Source organism: Sander vitreus, chromosome 19 (genome assembly GCF_031162955.1).
Source record: "Sander vitreus isolate 19-12246 chromosome 19, sanVit1, whole genome shotgun sequence".
Lineage (NCBI taxonomy): Eukaryota > Metazoa > Chordata > Actinopteri > Perciformes > Percidae > Sander > Sander vitreus.
This window is the reverse complement of record NC_135873.1, coordinates 842,747-868,638: the sequence shown is the minus strand read 5'-3', so window position 1 is coordinate 868,638 and position 25,892 is coordinate 842,747. Positions and strand designations below refer to the sequence as shown.

At 41.1% G+C, this 25,892-nt stretch overlaps 1 protein-coding gene across 1 annotated transcript in view; it reads left to right on the top strand.

Moving 5' to 3' along the window:
• The window catches only part of col4a6 (collagen, type IV, alpha 6), a 154,780-nt gene that overhangs the window by 102,632 nt on the left and 26,256 nt on the right, over positions 1–25,892 (top strand). The window contains 17 exon segments of the mRNA XM_078276515.1: positions 1,878–1,913; positions 2,034–2,096; positions 3,092–3,127; positions 3,759–3,800; positions 6,518–6,607; positions 9,530–9,583; positions 9,799–9,861; positions 10,033–10,077; positions 10,311–10,364; positions 11,741–11,810; positions 12,427–12,537; positions 13,301–13,468; positions 13,933–13,977; positions 17,635–17,706; positions 18,735–18,892; positions 19,054–19,233; positions 19,885–20,068. Coding sequence (XP_078132641.1) covers positions 1,878–1,913; positions 2,034–2,096; positions 3,092–3,127; positions 3,759–3,800; positions 6,518–6,607; positions 9,530–9,583; positions 9,799–9,861; positions 10,033–10,077; positions 10,311–10,364; positions 11,741–11,810; positions 12,427–12,537; positions 13,301–13,468; positions 13,933–13,977; positions 17,635–17,706; positions 18,735–18,892; positions 19,054–19,233; positions 19,885–20,068 — 1,471 coding nt within the window.

Below are 25,892 nucleotides of genomic sequence, written 5' to 3'. Positions count from 1 at the left end.
TTTTTCCTGTCTTTCCCTGAAGTGAGTTCAGTTCAAATAAGTTAAAGCCAGTCGTGTTTCCACTTCTTCCATTTCCATTGCAGATGAAACTATCTAAAGCCTTTACACTCTGCTCATACAAATTTAGACATTTTTGGATTGATATGTTTTGTGTCTTCATTTAGTAAAATTTGATGAAAACGTCATATTTTGTATTGTTTTTAAATTCATGACACAATTTCAATACTTTCGTTAAAGCTTTAGTGCCTAACCTTTTGATATTAATGAACGTCCATAACATTCGAGCCGTTACCAAATGAGTTGCTACAAAGCTAATTAAGACTATCAGCTCCACACAACTCTCTCTGTATTTCTCAGTAAGGCTATGTTCAGAAGATTGTGGCGTCCAGTGACTTTCTCGTGCAGAAACTTGAGTGAAGATAGTTACCTCTTCTGAAGAGTCCTTCATGTTTTTTTAATCCTCCGTGTCCTCCTTGGCTCCTAGCAACTGCGTGCAGGAGGGGGAGGGGGTGCGTGCGCAATCACGGAAGGCTTGTATCATGTGGACGCACAGTGGACAGTTTTGTTGTCATTACTTAGAATTCCTCATGGGGGCGCCAGAAAGTATACACTATAGCTTTAATTACTATGATTTATTGACTTACATAACCTTGAAGCTTAGGTTGTACTGATTTTAGGGATATTAAGCACTTGAAGATACTCCAGGAAATGACAATAAGCAAACCAATCTAGGCACTGGCGGATTATTTCTATTGCGGAGTTCAAAGGGTTAAAGGTTCAATGTTTCAGATCAAAGTAGTTTGAGCTTTTATTTTTATTTTATTTTTTTGCCATACGGGCTCTGAATGTTGTCCTTTGCAAATACAAGCTAATTATTGGCTTTATTATCAAAGTGTGGTCTCTTTTCTTGGTGTTTTGAGAGTGGGAACATCCTATATTAACAATATGTTTGTTTTATTATCAAGGAAGCTATGTTTTCAGATCAGCAGTTTGTCTGTCTGTTTAGTTTTTAGGATATCTAAAAAAAAAAAAAGTTGACAGATTGAATTAAATCTGATGGAAAGTGACTAGTATTTGGTGTGGATTTGGTCTGGGATTCAATGATTTTAAGACCCTAACTTAACATTTGGAACATAACATTTAGAAAAAAGAATTAAGAATTGTTTTTTGATTTATTTATTTTTGTATCATTTTTCTGTCATCATAATTGCATTAATCATTGTGCAGCTGGAAACTAAAAACGCTGAAACGGTGCGTGCATGTTTCAGCTGAGTCAGCCTGGCCTTTTTGATTTGTCCACCAGGTGGTGCTACAGCAACAGTACAGTCAAATTGAATAAGCGTATAAGAAAATAGTCAAGCCTGAGACTCCCATGAAACTTTGCATCTGTGCACAAATAGTCCAACATTTTGATCTGAAAAATCCGGATAGAAACTAAAAATATACAAAGATCTAAAATGTCTAAAAATGTAGATACAAAAAAATATTCAAATTTCATTTCATTCAAAAATGAAATTAAGAGGAGTGCAGGGTTTTCTCTGCCATTATAAGGTTTAGGTGTAGCACCCGAGCCGTTTAGGGCAGCACCTAAGCTGAATGAATGTCACTTTTCTCAGAATGGTTGTAGTTTGTCCTCAGCAACTTTTGTCTTTAAGCTTTTTTGAGTGTTATTTATTGTTATCTGCTCTAGCTTTTCCAACATTTTAGACACAGATATGGTGATTATAATAGTCTAAAATGGTTATAGTTTAAAAACGTAACATTATCTTGAGGGGGGAACCCCTAAAACCACCCATGAAATATGTGCACCTGTCTTCCACAAACCCAGGGAAAACACTGGGATTGTGCTTATTAATGATGTGTGTTTTTTTTTTTAGAGTTTACCAGGTTTACCAGGAGTGGACGGTTTTCCTGTAAGACTCTTTTTCTGCTTCCTATGCAACGATAAATAATCTTTAATAGAAACAATCCACCTGAGCACTGTGAAATGTTGCACATTGAACGCAGCGTTGTGTGTTTTTTTTCTTCTGCAGGGTATCAGAGGTCCGGATGGTCCACCTGGTTTTCCCGGTCCGAGTGGGCCAGAGGGATTCTCTGTACGTAAACTCATTCATCTGTTTCTCTCCCTGCCTCTTAATATCACATTCAGTGACACATTATATATGTTTTAAACATCAAATGTTCCTTTGTTTGCTCTCTGAATGATGGGTTTGTAGCAACGGATGTAAAAACTGAAGGATTCTTTAAAAACCTGCCCAAGGAATGAGGCAATATCTCACAGAATTAGTGTTAAAAATACCAGAGAACCAGTTTAAGATATGACAAAATACTTAATTATTACATGAACTATAGTGTTTATTGACTCATAACGGTTTCAGATTAAATCCTACTGTAATAGGTATTTAAAGGTGCAGTAGGTAAGCCTTATAAAACTAACTTTCTGTCATATTTGCTGAAACTGACCCTATGTTCCAGTAGAACTACATGAAGCAGGTCATTTAAAAAAAAATCCGGCTCCTCTGGCACCACCTACAGCCTGTAGTGAGATTTACAAAAATCCACAGCTCCCTGTTCAGATGCACCAATCATGGCCAGGGGGGGTGTCTAACTGTTCAGATGCACCAATCAGGGCCAGGGGGGGTGTCAATCACTGCTCATGCACACACATTCATTCTCCCTTGTGGGGGGAGGGGCTTAGGAGACCGTTTTGGGCTTTAGCGGAAAGGGGGGGGAGGGACTGAGAAGTTGTCGATGTTACATTTTTTGGCTAAGTCCTGGATCTTCACAATAGTACCTACAGCACCTTTAACTTAAAGGAGTTTAGCTTTGTTGTTACCTCAAAATGTTTAAGAATAAAGAAAGTAATTTATATTCAATTATTAAGTATTATTACATTATTAGTTACACTTCTTTTTAAGTTATGATTTCCGTTTTTTTCAGTGATTTTTTTTACATTTTAACCAACATTAAAAGACATTAGACACTAATCTTTCTATCCATCTAAGAATGTTTTTTTTCTTCATTTGAAACATTTGTGAATATTGTTTCTGATTTTGCTGAAACTAAGTGTGATTCTGTCGTCCGTCTTCAGGGTCTGCCTGGTCCTCCCGGCCCCCCAGGGCCAATGGTAAGTCACCTACAATAGTATTGTGGTTTATTATGTTCTATTATCAGGCAGTACGCATATTAGGGCCCTTGTAGCTTCATCATAAATAAATAGCAAAGCCGGGTGAGAAAAAACTTCCGAGATACTTCTTCCAAGTCTTTCTTATAGAATTTACCACTTTTTTTTTTTTTTAAGATTATTTTTTGGGGGCATTTTAGGCCTTTATTTTGACAGGACAGCTGAAGACATGAAAGGGGAGAGAGAGGGGGGAATGACATGCAGCAAAGGGTTACAGGTTAGAGTCGAACCCGCGGGCACTGCGTCAAGGAGTAAATCTCTATATATGGGTGTGTGCTCTGCCAACTGAGCTATCCGGGCGCAGACCCCTTTAATGTCAGAGAATATCCAAGTTTATTTCTTGTAAATATGTGAGTCTTGTACATTTATCACTTTAATCTCAGAGAATCTCAGAGTTTTCTTTCTCCCAGTATTACCCCCCCTCCTCCAGCTTAGTAATTATTATTATTTTTGACCTACAAGGGCCCTAATACGCCGCTGTAGTACACAGTGGCTGTACAGGAGGGTTTCCACATTTAAAAGTTGTTGGTTTTTGTTCTTTCAAGTGCGTCTTGTTAACCCTTGTTGTTTTTAGGGGAGCCGTAGTGACGGATATGAAGGAGAGAAAGGAGACAAGGTACGCTTTGTTAACTGAAGAGCACATATATGTAGACTTTGCCTGTAGAGACACACACACACACACACACACACACACACACACACACACACATACACACACGTAATGGCCTGCTGAGTGAGTGCAAAAGTAACATCTGGGAGTATTTTTTTTCTTCTTTTTTTTCGAACGCACAAATTGTGCTTTTCTCTTGTTTAGTTTCGGTTTTCCCATCACTCATGAACACAATAAACAGCAGATTATTTAAATAATTTAATAATAAATAAAGGTTATCTTCACAGACTTAAGAATCAGGACAGGAAAAGCACCTTGTCTTAAAATCATTTGGACACTATAATAAGAGCGACAGCCATTTGGACAGTGTGTAAGTGGTTTACCTGCCATTTACTGTACCAAAGTATCAGAAACACAAGACTTAGGGTGCTCTAGCTGGGTCCTCGGTGTGTGTGTGTGTGTGTGAGTGTGTGTGTGTGTGTGTGTGTGTGTGTGTGTGTGTGTGTGTGAGAGAAGTGAATCATTTGGACATAATGCATGTTTAAATCTGACTGGTGGCGGCTTTGCAACTTTCACTTCTTCCGTCCAACACACATTCATTTACCCTCCATCTGTATCCTTCCCTCCCTTAACCCCACCCATCCCTGCATCCCTCCATCCTCCTCCTCCTCCTCCTCTCTCCATCCCCAGATTGACTTTTTTTTTGTTTGTTGCATCCGTTTCCTGTATGATAAAAAAGATCACACCTCTACTTGATTCAGTCTGGTTTGTTCTTTCAAATGATCCGTGCTGCCATTGAGACTTGTCACACACTCACCCAGATGTGCAGAACATTTTTTTGTTTAGATCTGGAATCAGTGTTTTACCTCGAATCATAATCAAATCTTCCCCGATTAAGATAATCTACTGAAAATACAGTTTGTGAGTCGTACCAGTGGCAATACACACTTTGTTTCCCTCACTGTTGAATGACAGTTCAGAGATTTTACATCATGAAGTTTTTCTTCCAAACCGGAAATTTTTTTTGTAAAAAAAGTCAAATTCATCCAATTTCAATCAGGCGGTGCATCACCTTCTATTTGGTGGCATTACATATACAAAATTCTCCTTAAATCAAAGAAAACTTCAACGTTTAAATGTCCGAGCTGTCACTCTGGAGGACGATCTGTGGACTGTAACCGGGTGCTGGAATCACTCGCTCCTACTTCCCACGTTGCACTTTATCCTCCCCCCCCCTACACACACACACTTAATCACATTTTGGGCATCCTGGTGGTGAATTCTTGGATTTGTGGTTAATTTGCCTGCTCTTTGACTCCTCAACTTGCATCCACCCACCCATCTCATTTTGAACACTCACACAAAGAGTACTAACACGTCATCTTCCTCACACTCTGCATGCATCGCACCGTAAGCCTAAACCACACTGACCTCAGAGAGAATCAGGGTTGAACTGGATTTACTGTAGAGTCTGTTGGAGAAACATTATTGTAGGATGATATTCAAATTGTCCTGTGTGGCATTTGAGTTCCTCTTGTAGCAGTGGGGAAAACGGGGGGGGGGGGGCGAAACTTCTTAAAATTGATCAACAAGAAACTCAAGATAAAGCATCCTTAAGCTCTCTCTGCTTTGACTTTCATGTCTTTCCTCTCCTTTCACCATTTCTTTATCCATCCTCAAGGTTTTCATCTTTGCATTAATTTACTCTTCTTATGTGAACAAATCTATCTATCTATCTATCTATCTATCTATCTATCTATCTATCTATCTATCTATCTATCTATCTATCTATCTATCTATCTCTGTATACTTTGTGGCCAGAAGTATGTAGACAGACCTGCTTTTTGTGCACTTTTGTGGTTTGAGGTTATTTCATCGTGAAATCCTGATGCTACAGCATACAAGGATGTGTTACGTAACAATCAGTTCCCCTTTAAGGAGCCACAACGTCAAAATCAGAGGTGGAAAGTAACTACTTACAAATACTCACGTTACTGTAATTGAGTAGTTTTTTTGGGTGTACTTTTACGTTTTTTTTTTTTAAATCTGGAATTTCACTTTTACTTAAGTATGTTTTGCTTGAAGTATTGTACTTCGCTACATTTTAAATCACATCCGTTACCATTTTTTGGCATTGTTGTATTTCTTTCTTAAAAGGTTTTTGTTGCTTTTCTTAGTTTTTTTGGCTTTGTGCAAAAGACAGCGATTTCATTTAATAAGCATAATAAGTATATATATATATATATATATATATATATATATATATATATATATATATAATATTAAGTATAAATATTAAAAAAAGTGTATTAAAAAGTAACTTTTACTCTAAGTAAATTTTAAATGAGCTACTTTTTACTTTTACTGGAATAGATTTTTATACCGTAATTTTACTTAAGTAAAATCATCAAAGTAATAGTACTATTAGTAGAATATTTTTGTACTCTTTCCATCTCTGGTCAAAAGCACAGTGTCAGTGTTATGTTTGGGTGTCCACATACTTTTGGTAGTCTATTTATCTTTCTATCTGCTTATTGCTTTTTTTCTTTTCCCCTCATTTACATGTTTCCTTCAACTTGTTGCTGCTCTTTTTTTCATTTCTGCCCCTTTTACTCCTCCATTTTTTTATTCCTATATCTATCCTATATCTTTTCCTCTCACCTCTCCCATCATGCCCTCCTTCCTCTTGGCTAACGGTGTGTTGTGTGTATTTCGGACTCCAGGGTGACTCGGGTCTTCCCGGACCCAGCGGAACTCCCGGCGACGGGTCGCTAAGAAGCGAACAAACTCTCACTATCTACAAAGGAGATAAGGTAACACAGCAAGGGAAGGCTATAGGACCCGAGGTTGTAGCGCTTCCTCAACACACACACAAACACATACATGGATGTGGTGGGCTTTCGTTATAAAAGTGGTATAAAGGAAGTGAGTAACACAGTAGGCAGGCAGCAGGCTGTTTGTTGTTAAAAGAGGAAGAGGAGCAGTGATTGCAGTAAACTTTACAGCCACAGAGGGGAAGACAAACGAGGAGTTGAAGGAGGACGAGACCTGGGGAGAGATGGAGGACAGGTTGGTCCAACAGTCCAGCATCTTTTTCCTGCAACACAAAACAGAGCTACTCTGGGGACAGAAATAATCTCAACCTTTGCGTTAATGTCAATGTCAGTTTTATTTGTATAGCACCTTTCATCAAACCCAAAGTGCTTTCCATTGATGAGTGGATTATTATTATTATTATTATTATTATTATTATTAAAAAGCTTCCATCATCAGAAATAAATGAACACAAAACATATCGCCAAAGAGACTGTCCTCCCCCGAAAAACGCTCCCATAGGTCGTTTTTTCAAGCAGCAATTACAACCTATATTTAGGTTTCTAGTGGTGGCGCCCTCTAGTGGCCGTAATAATTATGACGGGAGCAAAGCAGGAAGTTAGGTGATGAAATATAAGAGCGCCAATAGTGGATGGGTCAAACAAACACAGGACTTTCACCTAGGAGAACAGGGTTTGAGTCCAGTTTGAAACTAAAAGTAGCCTAAACGTACGTAATTGTCTCGCTTTTCCAGACCCTCCTCCAAAGCGCAACACAAAGAAAGCGGAAGGAAACGGAAAATACATGCATCCGGCAGCCCCGGAGCAATCCCAGAAGTGTAACGCAAAGGATATGGAAGTGAAGTAACGTCTGATATTAATCCAAACCACCATCTTTTTGTAAACTTAACCAAGTAGTTTTTGTGCCTATTCACAGCGTAAAAGACACGTTTAAAATCCCGACCTTTACATTCAAAACCGCGACCAACTCTCAGATTTTCTGGTTTAGTTGTGAGGACGGAAAACGCTCCTGTGGGTCGTATTAGAGGGTAGAAACAAACGACTATATCGCCGTGTGGTTTGGAGAACTTGTTGGAACTGTAGATCTTTGGCTCCTTTCATTAAGGTGTAGCTCAACCAATCAGATCCTTTCTGCCTCCAGAGATTCTTGGATTGTGACAAAAGTATGTTAACCTAAGCAATGATCTTCATACTAAGACCAGCCTCTCTCCATCACCCCTATATGTCCTCACTCCTCCACTCACTCAACAGCCCCTTCAGTGGCTTTAGTCACAGTCCCCCGTCCTCCAGTCAACGGTCGCCCATCTCTCCTCCCTGTCTTCCCTAAAAGCCCCAAATCTCTGCTGTTGCCTTTCCCCCTCTGTGTTCCGCCGTCTCCCTCGCCGCCACAGTGATCAGTGTAAACAGCTCTCTCCTCCCTTGGTTACGGCATCCAGGGCGACGTGGGCTTGCCCGGTGACCCCGGCCAGCCATTGGTCAATGGCATTGTGGAGTTTGTGGGTTTTCCCAAAGGAGACAAAGGAATGCAGGTTTGTTGGAAAATGCAACTCTTCTGGTCGTCGGGTTTCTGACGGCGAGCAGGATGAGCTGCACCGTGTTAAAGGATGCTCGAATGCAGCCATGTGTCCCTCAACATCCTTCCTAATCGTTACAAGTTTCTCTTGGTAATTAAAGGACAAATCCGGCGCAAAATGAACCTAGGGGTTAATAACACATGGGTAACAAGTCGACCGTTCTCTGGGATATGTTTTCATGCTAATCGAATGTGACCAGTTTTAGCGTAAAACCGCTAATTACCTTATAATGCTAGTCATTGGGGCACGGGTAAAGTAAAAAGAAATCGCTATTTCTATACCACTAACAAGGCTCAAAATAGCACCACTTTGTTAGTGTACAGACAGTTTATTAAAAGGATAGTTTATAAAGACAGTACCGTTCAGGCATACACGCAGGCGCCATCTTGGGAAAACAGTCACGATCAGACGAACGACGAACGCCGTCCTTGAGCTGTGTTATGTGTTTACTGTTTACTGTGCTTACTGTGTTATTAACCCCTAGGTTCATTTTGTGCCGGATTTGTCCTTTAAGTGAGCAAAATGCCAGATTTGTAGAACAATTTGTATGGTGTCCCAATCCTGGATACATGACTCTACTTACCTTTTTTGTACTTTCCAAACAAGCCATTGGTTTTTCTACACAGTGTGAAAACTTGCACGACTGTAACGTTCAGAAGACAATCCATCATAATAAGCATTTCAGCAGCTTTACTGTATACTTTTTTGTAATCATCACGTAATGGAGTTGTTAGCAGACTTTTGAAAAGCTGTCTTTTATTGTTGCATTGAAGGACACTCCAACATCCAAGATTTTAAGTGTTGTTCAGTAAACCACAACTTTTGTTTTTATCCTTTTGATACCATGATGGTTTAATGTTCCTAAATAATCCAATGTTTCTTTTTCAGCACTCAAATGCACTTCAATTTATGAATGTCAACGAGTCCTTGAATGCACCAACGGAGGACAGTTTTGAATCCACTCTTTGAATCAAATGTCCACTGTGATGAAAGTTGATTTACTGTATACACTGAAAAACAATTGCACGAAGAACAAAGGAGTTTTTACTCCTATTGCCTGTGAATTGGGCTACTCAAAAAATACGGCCTGAGGGCAGAGTTTCAAACTCAAAGTGAAGGGGGGGATTTCAGGGGGGTTGTGCAGTCTATAGTCTGTGGACTACTTGCTGGTCTAAGATAGCCGTCTGATACAGTTTGCACGGACTTACAAAAGGTATGTTCAAACATAAAGAATGTGTAAGACTCTCAATATTGCTCACAGTTCATTTCGTGCAAAAATGATGGCGTTCTCATGGTTACCTTTGTTCTCTCTCTGTCTCTCTCAAAGGGTGAACCTGGCCCGAAGGGATTCAGAGGATTCCCTGGCAATCCTGGCCCACCTGTAAGTGTTTATTTTTTCTTCCAGATATATCAATTTTCAATGGCATTTCTGTACAGTAAATATTGATTGTGTGTGTTAAGTGAGAATATACCAAACGTACAAAAAAAACAACCCGTAACTTTACTTGAACGAATCGACAGCTGAGAGATCAATTAAGAGAAATTCTGGCTCATGAAACTCAACTATGATCATTTAAAAATAAAAAATATTTCCAGGGACTATTCGGGTATCGTGGTGAACTTGGAGAGAAAGGCATTCCTGGATACCCCGGGGCAAGAGTAAGAGATAACACTAATTCCATGCATTAGAAGTAGAAATATCCTCCCCTGACCTCAGCATACTGGAGATTCCTTATCATGTTCTCTTTTTGATGGTGAAATGTATTGATCTCTCACTTTTCCTTTCCCCTTTCCTCTGTGGTGGATGTCGTCTTTGATTCCACCGAACAGGGTCCCCCTGGTTTTAACGGGCCTCCTGGAGCTCCAGGACAACAGGTGGGCTTTTGTGATGCGCAACATGAGTCATTTTATTTAGGCCTATAATCGGCAGAATGCCATAATGCATAAAGCAACAGTTTTGTTTAATCCCCTTCACTTCCTCCATTATGTTCCTACATTAGCATACTTTGTGGTTTATTTAGAACATTTTTTTACATACATATTTAAGTGTAAAACCATCTGTCATCTATACAGTAAATTCAAACCAGATTTTCTTTTTTCTGACACAGGGATTAGTAGGTAATCCAGGTTTACCCGGACAAAAAGGATACTTCGGACCCAAGGTAAAATTAGTGTGTGTTTTGATGTGTCGCAACTTCATACTGCATATAGACTGCAGACAGTATTTACTGTACTAACCTTCATAGTGTTTCAATGTGTTTTGCATTTAGGTTACAAGTAATCAACACAATCAACTGTTATATACCAACAGGAGATGGAACAATACAACTCATAGTTATTTTGTTTGTTTTCTGATGTGTTCCTCGAGCTGTTTTAGCACCATCCATGATTACTTTAAAAAAAATGTCCAGCCGTGAAAAGCTTCTTCATTTAACTTATTATTATTATTTTTGTCACTACGTAGTACTCAAAAACTGCCTAGAATGAACGCTGTATGAAGTGCTTGTTTTTGTTGCAATACCATTGTTTTGCCAGCAGATGGTGCCCATGTTTGTTAAATGAATTTGACCAAGGCTGGTTTAATTTAAAGAAGTCGATGACGCAACCCTCCCCTTTATTCTTGTTATTTAGCACGATGCTGTTAACCAGTAATGATATAATTTAATTGTTTAGTTTGTGTGGTTCAAATAGGTTTAAAAGAGTTATTTAAAGTTGTGGGAAAACATTACTTGAGAGAGAGACAAAGAGAGAGAGTTAATTTAATGAGAAGAAGATAATACAGTAAGCTAGCAGTAAAATCAAGCTAGCCAGTTAACTTAATTTAGCTAACAACACAATGAAACCACATCGTGTCGTTTTTATGCTTCGGTTTTTATGCAAATTAAACAGATATATCTGTCTAATTTGCAACAAGTGGTATTTCAGACTGGACGTGCTGCGATGATAGCTCAGTTCATGACGACAAAACACACACATCACTTTGGTCTTGTCAATGGAACCATTTGGCAACTTTTTAAAAGTAAACTTTCCATTCAGAATCTTACTGGCATCCATTTCGGCGTCTCGTGCTCGCCATCCACTCCAAACGTAACGTTAGCCTACTACTCTTTGGCCGGCTCGCAAGCCCAAACAAGTGTGTGCGGCGTGCCTGTTGTTTTGTTCCCGGTCTAGCTAGATCCTGTGTGTTGTAGTTTTTCTAACGCTACTAGTTGTTGCAACAGCATGTGAAAAAAAACGACAAAGTTTGCTAGGCCAAAAAGAACGTTAATCTCGCGATAAAAAAAATTTAAACCGTTAAAATGGGTTTGCGTTAACGCCGTTAATAACGCGTTTAACTGACAGCGCTAATATATATATATATATAACCTGTAAATTAGGGAGCTTTTGACAAAGCTATGTCTCCTAAAATACCAAAGTTAGCCATTTATTCAAAACAGCAACTACTAGTATGTTAAATCACTTTGGATTCCTTCAGCTTTTCCTATATGTTTCCGCCTATGTGATATGTGGTTCCTTTTATTTTGTGTGTCTCTAAAAGGGAGACCAGGGCGACCCAGGACCACCGGGACCGCCGGCTTACGTTTCTAATCTGGGCACTTTAGTTCAAGGTAACACAAAATACAAACTCATAATTTGTGGGAGAAAGAGGGCGTTACGGGGACAAGAAGAGGAGGACGCAGAGGGGTCTGCGGGGGTACGCTGTTGATTCGACACAGAAGCATAAAACTAATTTTTATCCGGCCTGCATGTCAATTTAGGTTCACAATTTTGTCCATCCTAGTTGTGCACCAAACCAAAAAACTTTTTTTCAAACTGCAATTACGCGACACTGAAAGCAGAATTTGGCAGATTGGCCAACTTTGAGACTCAGAAATTCCCAAAGAACCAGAGAGTTTTCATATTGAGGCTGGTTTTCATGGTGTTTTTTGACATTTTTGTCGCTTTTTGTCGACCAAACTGTAAGTGAGAAGGCTACATGAAACATGCAATAATACAGTCAGTTACATTTTCGAAATAAAATCATGTCAATAAACTCTACATGTCTGGCCCTCGATGTGATTCTCATTTTCCAGTGTGGCCCTTTGTGAAATTGAGTTTGACACATATACACATATATATATATATATATATATATATATATATATATATATATATATATATATATATTTATATATATGTGTACACGTTTCTTGTGTTGACCGTCTCTTCTCTGATTGGCTGTAGGACCAACAGGTGACCCGGGTCTCAACGGCCTCCCTGGTGCCCCCGGTGATCAGGGATTTCAAGGATACCCAGGACCACCAGGCCAGCCAGGGATTGTTGGATTTGGTACAGGTAATATACGCAGACACACTCACATTATAATACAATATGCAAGGGGCAGGGTCCAACATTAGCACACATCTACCAGCCAAATGCTGGAAAAAATATAGAGGTGGCTGGTAGATTTGCTTCACTCACCAGCCCAAAAACACAATGGTAATTTATTGAGTGGCTGGTTAAAATTTAAACATTCAATAGCCATTTGGCTGGTGGACAAAAAAGTTAATTCTGGACCCTGGCAATAGGTTTATTTTTACAATAAAGTGCTCATATTATGCTAATTTTCAGGTTCATAATTGTATTTAGGGGTTATATCAGAATAGGTTTACATGGTTTAATTTAAAAGAAACACCATATATTTGTTGTACTGCACATTGCTGCAGCTCCTCTTTTCACCCTGTGTGTTGAGCTCTCTGTTTTAGCTACAGAGTGAGACATCTCACTTCTGTTCCATCTTTGTTGGGAGTCGCACGTGCGCAGTACCTAGGTAAGGACTACTAGCCAGTCAGAAACAGAGTATGAGGGCGTGCCACGCTAGCAGCTAGGTGAGCATTAGAACGTGTGTTACAAAGTGACGCACGTTCGTCACGAAGTAAACCTGGACTACAGTAGAGCTGTTTGGAGCAGTTTGTGAACAGTGTTTTCTGTTGGAGATGGTAAGTCCCACAAAAAAGATATATAACACAATAAAGGAAAGGGGAAAAAGCCAAAAAGCATAATATGAGCACTTTAAATGAATAAGTCAACCTATCATCTCCACTGTTCTCATGTGCAGGTCGTCAGGGAGCTCCAGGTTTCCCCGGGAACAGCGGCCCAAAGGGAGAGAAAGGAAACCCAGGCATACAAGCATATGGCTCGGAAGGAATCCCTGGCTCCCCTGGACGCCCCGGCCCCTCCGGCCCCCCCGGCCCCCCCGGCCCTCCTGGATCTCAGGGCCCGATTAGTACGTTCACACAGAATCGACTGACAAAAGCTCTTCCTTCACAGCTGGTTATGATAGGAACTGTCGTGGCTCATTTGAGAGACGAGAAGGCTCCCGACGGCAATGACAAAACCGGCTGAACATAACAATAACTATTTTAATCTTCCCTTTGTGTCTTGTTTATGTCGTGCATGTATGTTGTTTATGACTGCTGTGACAAAGCACTTTGAGCTATAATTCCTTGGAGCTAAAATCATTCAATTTGTTGTTATTATTATGAGAAAAAAAATGTTGTACCGCTAGATGAGGATACAGCATCTTCATCATCCTGTCACTGAGCTGCCTTTTGGCATTAGAAAATGGATTTTGTATTTTCTTCTTCTTTTTTTTACCAGCCATAGAAGCTAGTTCATATCTTAAAGTATAAGACAAGATAGAAACAGACTTTAAAACATCATGGCTGACTGATTTAACTGTCCTCCAAGGATCTACCATTCAACCCTGCGTCATCTATCCTGACTGGCCCAAAGGCAGGTATCCTAAGCATGGCCATATTGCCACAATCGCCATGGCAATATTGAGCCCGCTAAACTGAAATTCAAAACAGCAAACACAACTTTCAGCAGGCAGTATCTAACAGGCAAAATGCTTACTTTTGACGCTACCCTCTGTGCAGGCTGCGGTGGTAAGTACAGTAAAAGGAGAGCGCAGGCTGTTCTTCAGACTTGGATGCGAGGGTCTCTCTACTCCAAGCTGCTTTTCTCATCTTTGGCCATAAGGTGTCGCCTGCTCTGAACATAATTCACTGATTTTACATGGATGTTATTGCATGGCAGCAGTGTTGTTTTGCAAGCAGGGATTTTTTTCTTTCTTCTATTTTGTCGGTACAATCACATTAAATGAAGGAAGACAAACAAAATAAATGGAAACACAAACTGAAAGAAAATACTAGGGCCGTACTGGATGTCATTTTGTTTTTAATCACATTCAAAGCTTCTATTCTATTCTACTAATATAACTATAACCGTTAGTGTAGTCTAATCTTATTCTGATGGATTGCAGATGTGCAGTCTCGTTGAAATCCAACGTAGAAGAACTGTCTTGTTCTCTCAAGAAATCCAAGAGTAGCCAGTGTAATGAGTCAGATCGTTCATCACTTGCAGCACGGGGAGAAGACGAGTCTCCAAACACATCTTCCTTATATTATAAATGGGGAATACACAAAAGAGACAAATGGTCAAGAATCTCAGACAGGAGACTTCTTTGAACCATACATATTACAATTTAGATTCTTTCATGTCAAGTCATGTTAATGTGCTTCACACATATCTTTGTTGTGTATAGGGTTAGGCATCGTTTGGATTTTAACAATTCCGATTCTCGATTCCGATTCTTTGAGGGGTGGAGTTGAAACAGGTCACATGCCTATTTTCACAAATAAGAGGAAAGTTTTAGTTTGATTCAATGGTGGTTTGCAGTTTTACTGACTTTTCAACGTCAAATAAAGCCACACTAGAGCGCTGCTTACTGTGCTCCAAGGCTGCAACACAACAAGCGCCTGGCCGCTTCGGAAACCAAAAACTTACGCATATTAAATTGGGAAGCGATGATCGGATTTGAAACCAAATCCTCTAAACGATTCCAACGAAGAAACGATTCTACTGGAATCAGAATTTTTGAAACGATTCCAAGTAGGAATCGGTTCTCGATGCCCAATCCTAGTTGTGTAGGATCTCCTGGTGAGATGTCTTCTGACCATTTGTATGGAGAGAAAACACCTAAAGATTATATAAGATAATATATACACTACCGGTCAAAAGTTTGGGGTCACTCCATTCCAGACAGAATACCAGCTGAGATCAGTTGCATTGTTTTTTTAACCATAGCAGCAGTTTTCAGATTACATTATGTGTTTACATAATTGCAAAAGGGTTCTCCAATGTTTTCTCAGTTAGCCTTTTAATGATTATGATATCAGATTAGTAAACAGAATGTTCCTTTGGAACATTGGATGGTTGCTGATAATGGGCAATGTAGATTAGTGCATTAAAGATCAGCCACCCACTCAGATCAGCTGGTATTCTGTCTATAATGGAGTGGAATGAAAGTTTCTAAGTGACGCCAAACTTTTGACCGGAAGTGTACTTTATTGCCCCCAAAGGGAAATTTGTTTTGGACTCTGTCTGTCCGTTCCGCAGTTCACTTTGTTATTGCTGTCTCACTAGAGTCCTCAGACTAATGTAAATTACTCATTGAGCTCAAATGAATTCCTCACAGCAGAAATCCCGGGATTCAACCAAATGAATAGACATGCAAGAAGAAGAAAAAAGCTATAGTTGTCACCGTTATGAATGAAGCTTAGACGTATTTGGTACAGCCCTAGAAAATAATAATTATAACAATGATGGTCAGTTTTTCTTTCAGTTTGCTGGGAACATATTTGAAACATTTCATCTCTGTGACATCCTTTAAGGTGTGTTGCAGTATGAGCATTCTCGCAGCCTCACAAATTACCCGACTGCAACAACTTCCAATACACGATACATGTGCTTGGTGATGAGAATCTCAGCTTAAAGCTTTACTTACTAACGAATAGAGCCGCATGATATGAGGAAAATATGCAATATGCGGCATTGTTGGCGAGTATCGCGACGATATTACTTGCGATAAATAAACAGAAACGTGTACTCAGTTCTGCCTTTCTGCCGCTATCAGTATTCTGCTAAGATACAACAAACTGCTTGTTGAATTTAAAACAAATGAAAGGGAATAATATCCGACAATTTGTTATTGAAGAAATTGAACATTGAATTGAAACTAAAAGGCAGCGCTAAAAAACGATTACATTTTGTAGTGCAGTTTTCAACTGATATTTTCTTTCAACTAACTCAAAAAATCTCTGAGTGTCTTTTGCGATACGTCGCGGAGTTTCTACATGTGTTTATTGCACAATTTGCTAGTTTAAGACCGACGCAGTTGTCAGTTTCCCGTCCAGCGCCCGCGTCGTTTAAATAGCAAATGCACCATCTGGGCACCCATGGGCGTGCTGGTCTTACAGGCAGGTGTGTTCAGGTGCATTCTGGGCGTGCTGGTCTTACAGGGAGGTGTGTTCAGGTGCATTTTTTGCGTATTACTATCTTGAGGCAGCGGGAAGTGATCGCGCCATTGACCGACAAAAACCTGGTCTAAAGTCAATACTGCAGCATTTCATTGTTATTTTAACAGCAAATTAGTAAAATGTGCCTAGCTTATGCACAGCGCGCACACTATGCTTGTTACACACAGGGAAGCGCAGCAGCACACAAACATGCAAAAGATTACAAATAAAAATATTACGGTGCAAATCCGCCATCATAATAGCAATGCGCCAAGGTCCAAACGCGCCTGGCTTTTAAAGGGAATGGGAGATTGAACCATGCGCCAGGCACACGGACCCTTTTTTCCAAAGTCAAACTAGCAAAAGTGGATTTGGACACACCCTAAACGCACCTGTGCCAGGTGCTTCACGCCGTGCGCTTAGATCGTTAAAATAGGGCCCTCTGGGTAATCGTGGCTTTCTCCCTGCTTGACCTTAGATTCTCTTCACCATAAAAGTCCAGAACAAACATCCATTAACAGATGATGCATTTGCATTCCCACTGGATACCAAACAATAATATCAATGTGTATTGTTAGCAGTTTGTTTCCTTTGACTGTGTGGGTGCCAAACGGTATGCATGCTGCTTGTGGCAAGTAGCTCTTAGCCATTATACTCAATGTAAAATCACTGAATTAGCTCAAGTACAGTGCTGTTTTATATTTTTAATGCGATATAAACAACTTCATGCTTTTATCACTTTAAATAAAGCTCTGTCGTCTTGCAACAGCAGCTGAACTCTTTCATATTACATGCTGAGCAAAGAGACTAATCCTGATTTCACACTGTGACACCAAGCTGCACTTGCACTGCGCTGGTTTCAATGATTCCTGTTTACATTAGAGAAATATTTAGGTGTGAAAATAAGTTCCTTTCAAGATGGTAACTTTACAGATATCCATTTTTCTTTTCTACGTCCTACATCAGTCAGTGCAATTCTGCTTGTGTTCAGTGCGACATCTAAAAATCATAGAACTTGTATATTGTTTATGGCTAATTTACCATGTGAAACATCTCATTGATTGGACTTTATGTGTGTGTTCTCCCCCAGGTGTTCCTGGACTGCCTGGGCCGCCTGGCCCCAGAGGACAGCCGGGTAACAGAGGATACAATGGCTACAGAGGTACACACACACACACACACACACACACACACACACACACACACACACACACACACACACACACACACACACACACACACACACACACACACACACACACACACACACACACACTGTACAAAACTGATTATTACGGATTTTATAGGCTCTTGCATTCAATGCGATGACATTTACACACACACACACACACACACACACACACACACACACACACACACACACACACACACACACACACACACACACACACACACACACTCTGACCGAATGTTCTCTGCAAGAAATGACTTGATGAACAAGATTGTTGTTTTAATTCAGTATGATAACAGGACAAGGACTTTTGAAAGTTATATTTTTTTTACATTTTATACCAGAGGTCTGAGACTCCCGGCCAGCAGGCCAGACACGGCACCCTTATCGATTTCATGCGGCCCGTAAATGTATCCCGTAGTCAGGCGTGCTTCGCAATCTGCAACGCGGCAGAACATGCAGACTGTAGCAGCTTGCAGTGTTTCTCTCGCATCTCTGTGGTCAAACCAGCCGCCGCTAAAGTTAGAGACAGACGCCGGCGGAGCAGAGCGAAGTCTCGGTGAGCAGAGCAGACGTAGTAACATCGCTCGCAAAACAGCCTCTGGGAAATTATTGAAATGAAATGAGCGGGTTTGACCATAGAGATGCAAGTAATAGTGTATGCACTAGTCCAAAACGCAGGACCTTCTTCCTGTATTTACTTTTTTGTTCCCAAAACAAACTATAGGTGTGAAAACGCCTTACGAAGTGTGAAATGATTTTGATTGAATGGTTATAGCCATGCTTCCTACTGGAGTCCACATGTCCTGTACTTTTTTAACGAATATGATTTTGGACATCCCGTTTCTGCACTAACAAAAGATTTTGTCTCGAGAACAGGCTCCATGATCATCTCCATTAATATCGTTCCTCTCCTGTGAGCCCCTCTTCCGTTGTTCCACTCTTTGATTCATCCTCCTTTCCCCTCCTCTGTTGTCCCATTTTCCTCCGTCCTCCAGGTGATTCTGGCGCCTGTGACTGCAGAGGAGACGGCACCTCAGGGTTGCCTGGGTTACCTGGAGCCCCAGGAGCCAACGGCAACCCCGGCTTTGCTGGACGAAAGGGCGAGTCTGGTGACAGCGGTTCACCGGGCTTTAATGGCCGTCAGGGACCTCCTGTACGTTGAGTTTGAGTATTTTGCTGTTGCTGACAGCTTTCGCAACACTTTTGCCTCCAAAATATCAGATTATGTTGTAGAGTCCAGTGTTATAAATTAGCCCAAAATGAAATGTGTGCGTGCAAGTTTGACAGAAATCCTTCATGTCTGTCCTCCTACAGGGTCGCGCTGGTGAGCCTGGTTTCTTCGGGCGGAAGGGAGAGAAGGGGGCGCCTTACTACACCGACCGTTTTGGGGTGAAAGGAGAGCTCGGAGCTACTGGACCCAGAGGACCTACCGGGGAAACTGGAAAACCTGGCAGAGACGGACTGCCGGGCTTCCCCGGAGCCCCTGGACCTCCAGTGAGTGCTTCTACGCACAGTATACATATTAAAGCTGCAGTCTCCCTCTCCCCTCTCAGTCGCACGGGCAATGCAGCGTCTGTTACGCAGCCAATAGGAATGCTCTCTCTCTCTCTCTCTCTCTCTCTGAAATGACCTGTGATTGGCCAAAGTTTCCCGTGACGTTCTAGATTATCTAAAGCCCAAAAACTGAGCCAAGAGGAGGTCCAGAAGTCTAGTTTTCTCTCTGATCTTATAAATTACCTTATGCTAAAACATAATTATGGAATGTGTGCCCAACGACGCCCAAAAAAAAAGTGCCTACCCCAGCTTTAATCTAAAGTTCATCTCCTGGTTTTTAGCAAGTTTGTAAAAGAAGGTTTACAAATAAGGATTTGAAACAATCTGTTCTTCCTCTCCTCTCCTCTCCTCTCCTCTCTCCTCTCCTCTCCCCTCTCCGCTCCTCTCCTCTCCTTTCCTCTCCTCTCTCCTCTCCTCTCCTCTCCTCTCCTCTCCTCTCTCCTCTCCTCTCCTCTCCTCTCCTCTCCTCTCTCCTCTCCTCTCTCCTCTCCTCTCCTCTCCTCTCCTCTCCTCTCCTCTCTCCTCTCTCCTCTCCTCTCCTCTCCTCCCCTCCCCTCTCCTCTCTCCTCTCTCCTCTCCTCTCCTCTTCAGGGTGACGCTGGCTTCGGCACAGTTGGAGAGAAAGGTTTCCCAGGGTTCCCTGGGCCAAAGGGTCTTTCTGGTGGCCCGGGCGAGCCCGGCATTGGCTACAGCGGCTTACCCGGCATTGATGGAGAGACTGGAGAGCCCGGTATCCCAGGGTTGCAAGGGCCACCAGGTTCACCTGGACTTAGAGGTTAGTGAAGCCTGGGAGGAGCCTGTGTGTGTGTGTGTGTGTGTGTGTGTGTGTGTGTGTGTGTGTGTGTGTGTGTGTGTGTGTGTGTGTGTGTGTGTGCGCGTGTGTGTGATGCCTCATTCTCCCCACAGGTTGAAACCCCTGCGACCATAAATCCATCCCATTCAATCCCTGTCCATCCTCCGTACTATAGTTTCCATAGTAGCCTCATCCTAACACTCTTATTCTCTAGGGCAGGGGTCTTCAACGTTTTTTAAGCCAGGGACCCCTTAACTGAGAGAGAGACGGAGCAGGGACCCCCCTACTACAGATATTGTATAAAATGAAGTTGCATATTAAACTGGGCCTACAATAACATGTAGGGCGGCCTAATATATTATACATTATACATTCCTTCTTAGTGCATAGCTAATACTAAGCTATTGAAATAATAATTGTTGGGAGGATTTTATAAATCGTGTTTTAATGTTAAACATACATGTGGCAGAGTGGATCCTTAGGATTAACAGGATCTGTGAATCTAATGGCGCTTACCCACTGCTAGTACCGGCTGATTCATATATGTAAGTCTGAGGACATCCCCCACCACACCGTAGGGGCCCCGGACCCCCTGTTGAAGATCTCTGCTCTAGGGGACAAACTGTTCCTGGTCCTGAAGCAGCCAAACTCCCCGGGAACCCGAAGGGACGACATGTTAGACTTTCCTCTACCAAAGCAGCCTCCAGCTCTCCATGCCTCGGCTGCTGCAGTTTCACTTCATGATTAATGGTCCTCCATTAATGCGCTTATACACTTCTTCTGCAGCCAATAATCTCCAAATCCATAAACTGCTTCATCGACGCACATTGGTGACGTTGTAATTCTAATGCTAATTTGCGCCACAGCTATTGTGCTTCTTTAGTCTCAGAGGAATTGAGAAGGTTATATTGGGTCAAATTATGATTCACAAATGAGTTGATTATTCAAATAAGTTGGATTTGGTGGTTCTTTTAAAGGATAATACTGGTGTTGTTTTAAAGTTCACAAAGTCAGTGCAGTTATCGATATTAGCTTTTTTTTCTTCCTTCAAAGAAAGTAAATTCATTCTTGTTCCGACTAAAAAAGACCAGCAAAATGTTGTTTAAAAGACAAGGAAATCTCATCTTATATTGGAAAACATCTCGTCTTGGTTGAATGTTTATTTAAATAAAAACTCATATACTCGTGGATTATTTGAGGACTTATTTACGTAAATGCACATTCACAATGGGATGTTTTAGGTTCTGTCAAATTGTCTTTGGCTGCAATTAAAGTAAAGCCCAGATGGATTTGATTTCATTAGGATCCCCATTAGCTGATGCAGAACATCAGCTACTAAACTACTGGACTAAACACTAAATACGGTCACAATAAATTGTGTTCACAACTGGCTGATTTAGGCAATAAAATGATGTCTGGGGACATGTAGGGTCACATAGATTAATCTAGGAGTTCTTACAAATTCATTTTTTGTTTTTAGACATCTTCATAAACTGTAACAAAAGACAATCTCAAAGAGGGAATGATAAGATACTGCATGTGAAGTGATTTGGAGAAATATAAACCAGACCTAGAATATGATTTATAAATTGGCTGAACTGAAGCTTAGTCCACACGTACACGGGTCTTTTTTTTTTTTTAAACGTAGCTTTTTCTCTGCCTGTAGACCAAAAATGGATCTTTTGGGAAAACTCATTCCAAGGTGAAGATGTTCAGAAACTCTGTTTTCATTGTTGCCGTGGAGACAGAGAAAACGGGGTTCTTGGCTTGTAACGTCAGAGTGTGCACCGTTATCTCCTCTGTGAGGCGTCACAAATGAGGCAACATTTACGGCAATGGCGGACGTTTTTAAAAATAGTGCAGGTTTTAACCTTTGCCAACAGGACTTTTTACATGTTATACCATGCTTGCGTTCGGCCGGGTTGGGTAGCGTTTGGATTTTTATGATTCCGATGCCGAAACGATACTTTTAAAACGATTCCAATTCCTAAACCAATTCTTGAAAAACAGAAAAATGACATCAAAGAACGGCTCCTTTTATAGAGTTTTTTTTATTTTTTTTTATTGAAACAATATATTAACGTTTTAAAGTACTTCAATATATAATAAGTAAACCTAAGTCACCTAACACACAATAGATAGACTAGCAGAGCAAGTGTAATATGTTTACTAGCGATCATGTGCAGTGAATGGTTAATATTCTTTTAGGTCTATTTTGGTGAGCCCAGAGAGAAAATATGGCATTTTAAAAGTATAGCCTACATTTACGGTAGCTAGCTAACGGTAGACAACAGAGAAAGTGTGATATTTTTACGTCCGTTTCGGAGCAACAGAGGGAAAATATTTCAGTCGACACATTAAGTGGAACCGAAATGAGGAACCAAAATTTGCGTTCTGCGTCCGGTCCGATTCCTACTGGTTGCGTAGGAACCGGTTCCATAGTGGAACCCATTTTCGGTACCCAACCCTATTCACGCCTCGCCGTCGTCCATTAATACCTGACAATGGACACCTCGTCGGGCATTAACACTTACTTAACACATCCATGTACAGTTACGCTTCTGAGGAACAACGGCGTCCGAATGCACTACGGAGCGATCGATGCATCATTACAGCCAGGTAGCTAATAGCTTCTGATTGGCCAGCGTGGCTTTAGGGTTGTGTCGCCGCCTCTGGTTTGGCTCTTTCCAGCGTTTTTAATGTGTTTTTGCGTTTTCATTTGGATGGAGATTTTATTTTGTGGACAGGATTCATTTTTTTAAACCCAGTTTTTAAAAGAATACCCTGTACGTGTGAACTAGGCCTAAATACCAACCCTACTAACCCTAACCCTCCTTCAGTCTACCATTACCCCTTTCTCCTTCTCTGAGACTAAACAAGTGCTCAGCAGCAGCTGGGCCACTCACCTTCAGTATGAATGTGTGCTCTCATACTATGACGCTAATGCCAAACAACTGATTCATTTTGCTCTTAATATGAAGGTTATTGTCACTCACATGAGCTGAGAGAAAATGAAGAGACACAACAACAATTTAATACTTTTTAGCTGCAATTTGACTGTTGTGTTACATCTGTCTCTTAGCCAGTCTCTCTCTCTTGCTCTCTCTTCTCTTTGAGTGGAATAATCTATTTTAAGCACTTTTACATTGACGCAAGCATTTCAGTATGCCTTCGCCTTAACGGAATGAGCCTTGAATTAATTGAATGGAAGTGATTGCTCATTTGCTGATATCTGTTTGATGAAAAAAATTATTTAATTGCTTTATTGGCGCATGCGAATGACCCTGACTGGCTTTGTATGCTGCCATCTTCTCCCTCTCTTTCTTTTCTCTCTCTCTCTCTCTCTCTCTCTCTCTCTCTCTCTCGCTCTCTCCCTCTCTCTCTTTCTTTTCTCTCTCTCTCTCTCTCTCTCTCTCTCTCTCTCTCTCTCTCTCTCTCTCTTTCTCTCTCTCTCTCTCGCTTCTCTCCCCTCTCTCTCTCCCCACCTCTCTCTTCTCTCCCCCTCTTTCTCTCCCCCCCTTTCTCTCTCTCTTCTCTCCCTCTCTCTCTCTTTCTTTTCTCTCTCTCTCTACTCTTTCCCTCTCTCGCTCTCTATCTCACTCTCTTGCTCTCTCTCTACTCTCCCTCTCTCTCTCCCCCTCTCTCTCTATATCTACTCTTCCCTCTCTCTCTCTCCCCCTCTCTCTACTCTCCCCCCCTCTCTCTCAACCCTCTCTACTCTCGCCCCCTCTCTCTACTCTCCCCCCCTCTCTCTACCCTCTCTACTTCCCCCCTCTCTCTCTACCCTCTCTACTCTCTCCCCCTCTCTCTACTCTCCCCCCTCTCTCTCTACCCTCTCTACTCTCCCCTCCTCTCTCTCTCCTCTCTCCCTCCTCTCTCTCTCTCTCCTCTCTCCCTCTCTCTCTCTACCCTCTCTACTCTCTCCCCACCCTCTCTACTCTCTCCCTCTCTCTTTCTCTCTCTCTCTCTCTACCTCTCCCCCTCTCTCTCTTTAACTCTCTCTTTCTCTGTCTCTCTCTCTCTCCGTCCATCCATCCCTTCTTCTCGCTGACCTTCCTTGTGCATGTGTATCTGTCCAGGTGAAAACAGCTGTGAAGGGGTTAATGACGCCGGAGAGGGAACGGGTGGGTAACTAACTTTTTCATCCACCAGCCAGAGTAACGAGCCTGGGACAGGATTTGTAGCTTTTTGGGTTCAGGCAGCCCGGCCACTGGCGTAGTCATAAAATATCCCTGGTGTTCACATGTTGGCCAGGGCTCATCGGCCCAACAGGGGATGATCTTTGAGACATTATTAGATGGAAATAAATGCTGCTACTCAGGGGTTTTTGACCAACTTCATTCAGTTATTCAGGTATGGCCACATACCGTTGTATCATGTGTTCACAATGCAAGCAAGTTGGTTTACAAGTCACATATTCTGGCTAAATGACTGCCAGCTACAATATAATCTAATCTGTATCATATACATGTGGGGCAATTGGGAATTCTTTCAGAAAATCACAAGAAGAGAATATGCTAGTTTTTTCCCATAAATCTGGGAGTTTTTTTTTCGTAAATATACAACTTTAATCTCAGAGAATATCCAAGGTTTTTTTTCCAGAATATTACCCTCCTACCCAGCTTTGTAATAATAATTATTTTTTTCCTACAATGGACCTGATACGCTGTCGTACAGGTCAGAAAAAAATTATTTTGTTAGTTAGAAATAAAGACGTTTAAGACTCAAAAACTCGACTGGCTCTTCTCACAGAGCCAATGACAAGAGCAAGAAAAAAACATGACATGTAAATAATGCTGTTTCTTTGGCAGATAATACTCGGTCAATTATATGCAGACGTTGATAAAGAAAATAGTTTTGTAGGGCCTTTGATCTAAAATACCTTAAGAAACTTTGGCTATTATGAACTCCTTTTTCACTTCAAAGCTTCTAAATCCTGTAAACTTTAAAATGAAATTCTTTAAATGCAGTGACTCTTAAAGTGGGGTCTGTGAAAAGTTTTCTTTCTTTTTTTGTAGAAGGCTTCAAAGTTCGACAAATAATATTTTAAATCTATAATAGTTCATAGATTCATTTCAAATATAACAAATCCATAACTCTGAGAGGGGGTCCCCCGTTTATTCTCCGTCTTGTCCTGAGAACGTCTGGTTTAGAGAATTCATGCTTTGAATCAAGCTCTCAATCATGTGCTGCTGCAGCGATATCAAACTCAGAACAGAAATAAAGTCATGAGAGGTAGGTAGAGAAACAAGAAAGAAATCTAATTAGGAATGGCCTTTAAAGGGGTGATTAAGTGATTATATAGGGTATTTTACACTGTTCATTAAGGTCTCCTAATATGGTATGTAACATTGGTTGGGCTGAAAATTGCCCGAATGCTATTTTATTAGGCCCTTAACTACCCTGTGAATATGGCCCTATTTGGAACAAGAGCTTTTCTTCCAAATATGGTATATTCATGAATATTTAGATGAGCTGTGCGCTGATTGGTTTGAGCGAACCACATAGAAACACATTGGAGACGAGACAGCAGGTCTCATATTTCAGACACTGCAAAGTTATACTTTGTTTGTCGGGCTATTTCGTTATTAAATTCACTTCTGAGACTTTTTTAAGCGAGAAATCAACTATATAAAGCTCAAATATGGGCAGTTTTACGAAAAATTGATGGCTAATTGCAAATTTGGTAAGACGTGTCGGACTTTAGCTAGGAGCTCCACACAGTCTGACGAGAAAGCGGAAACCTCCATACCCAGTGAAAGTCACCGTTTCCCTGGGTACTGGACTACTGGAATACTCGGGGCTC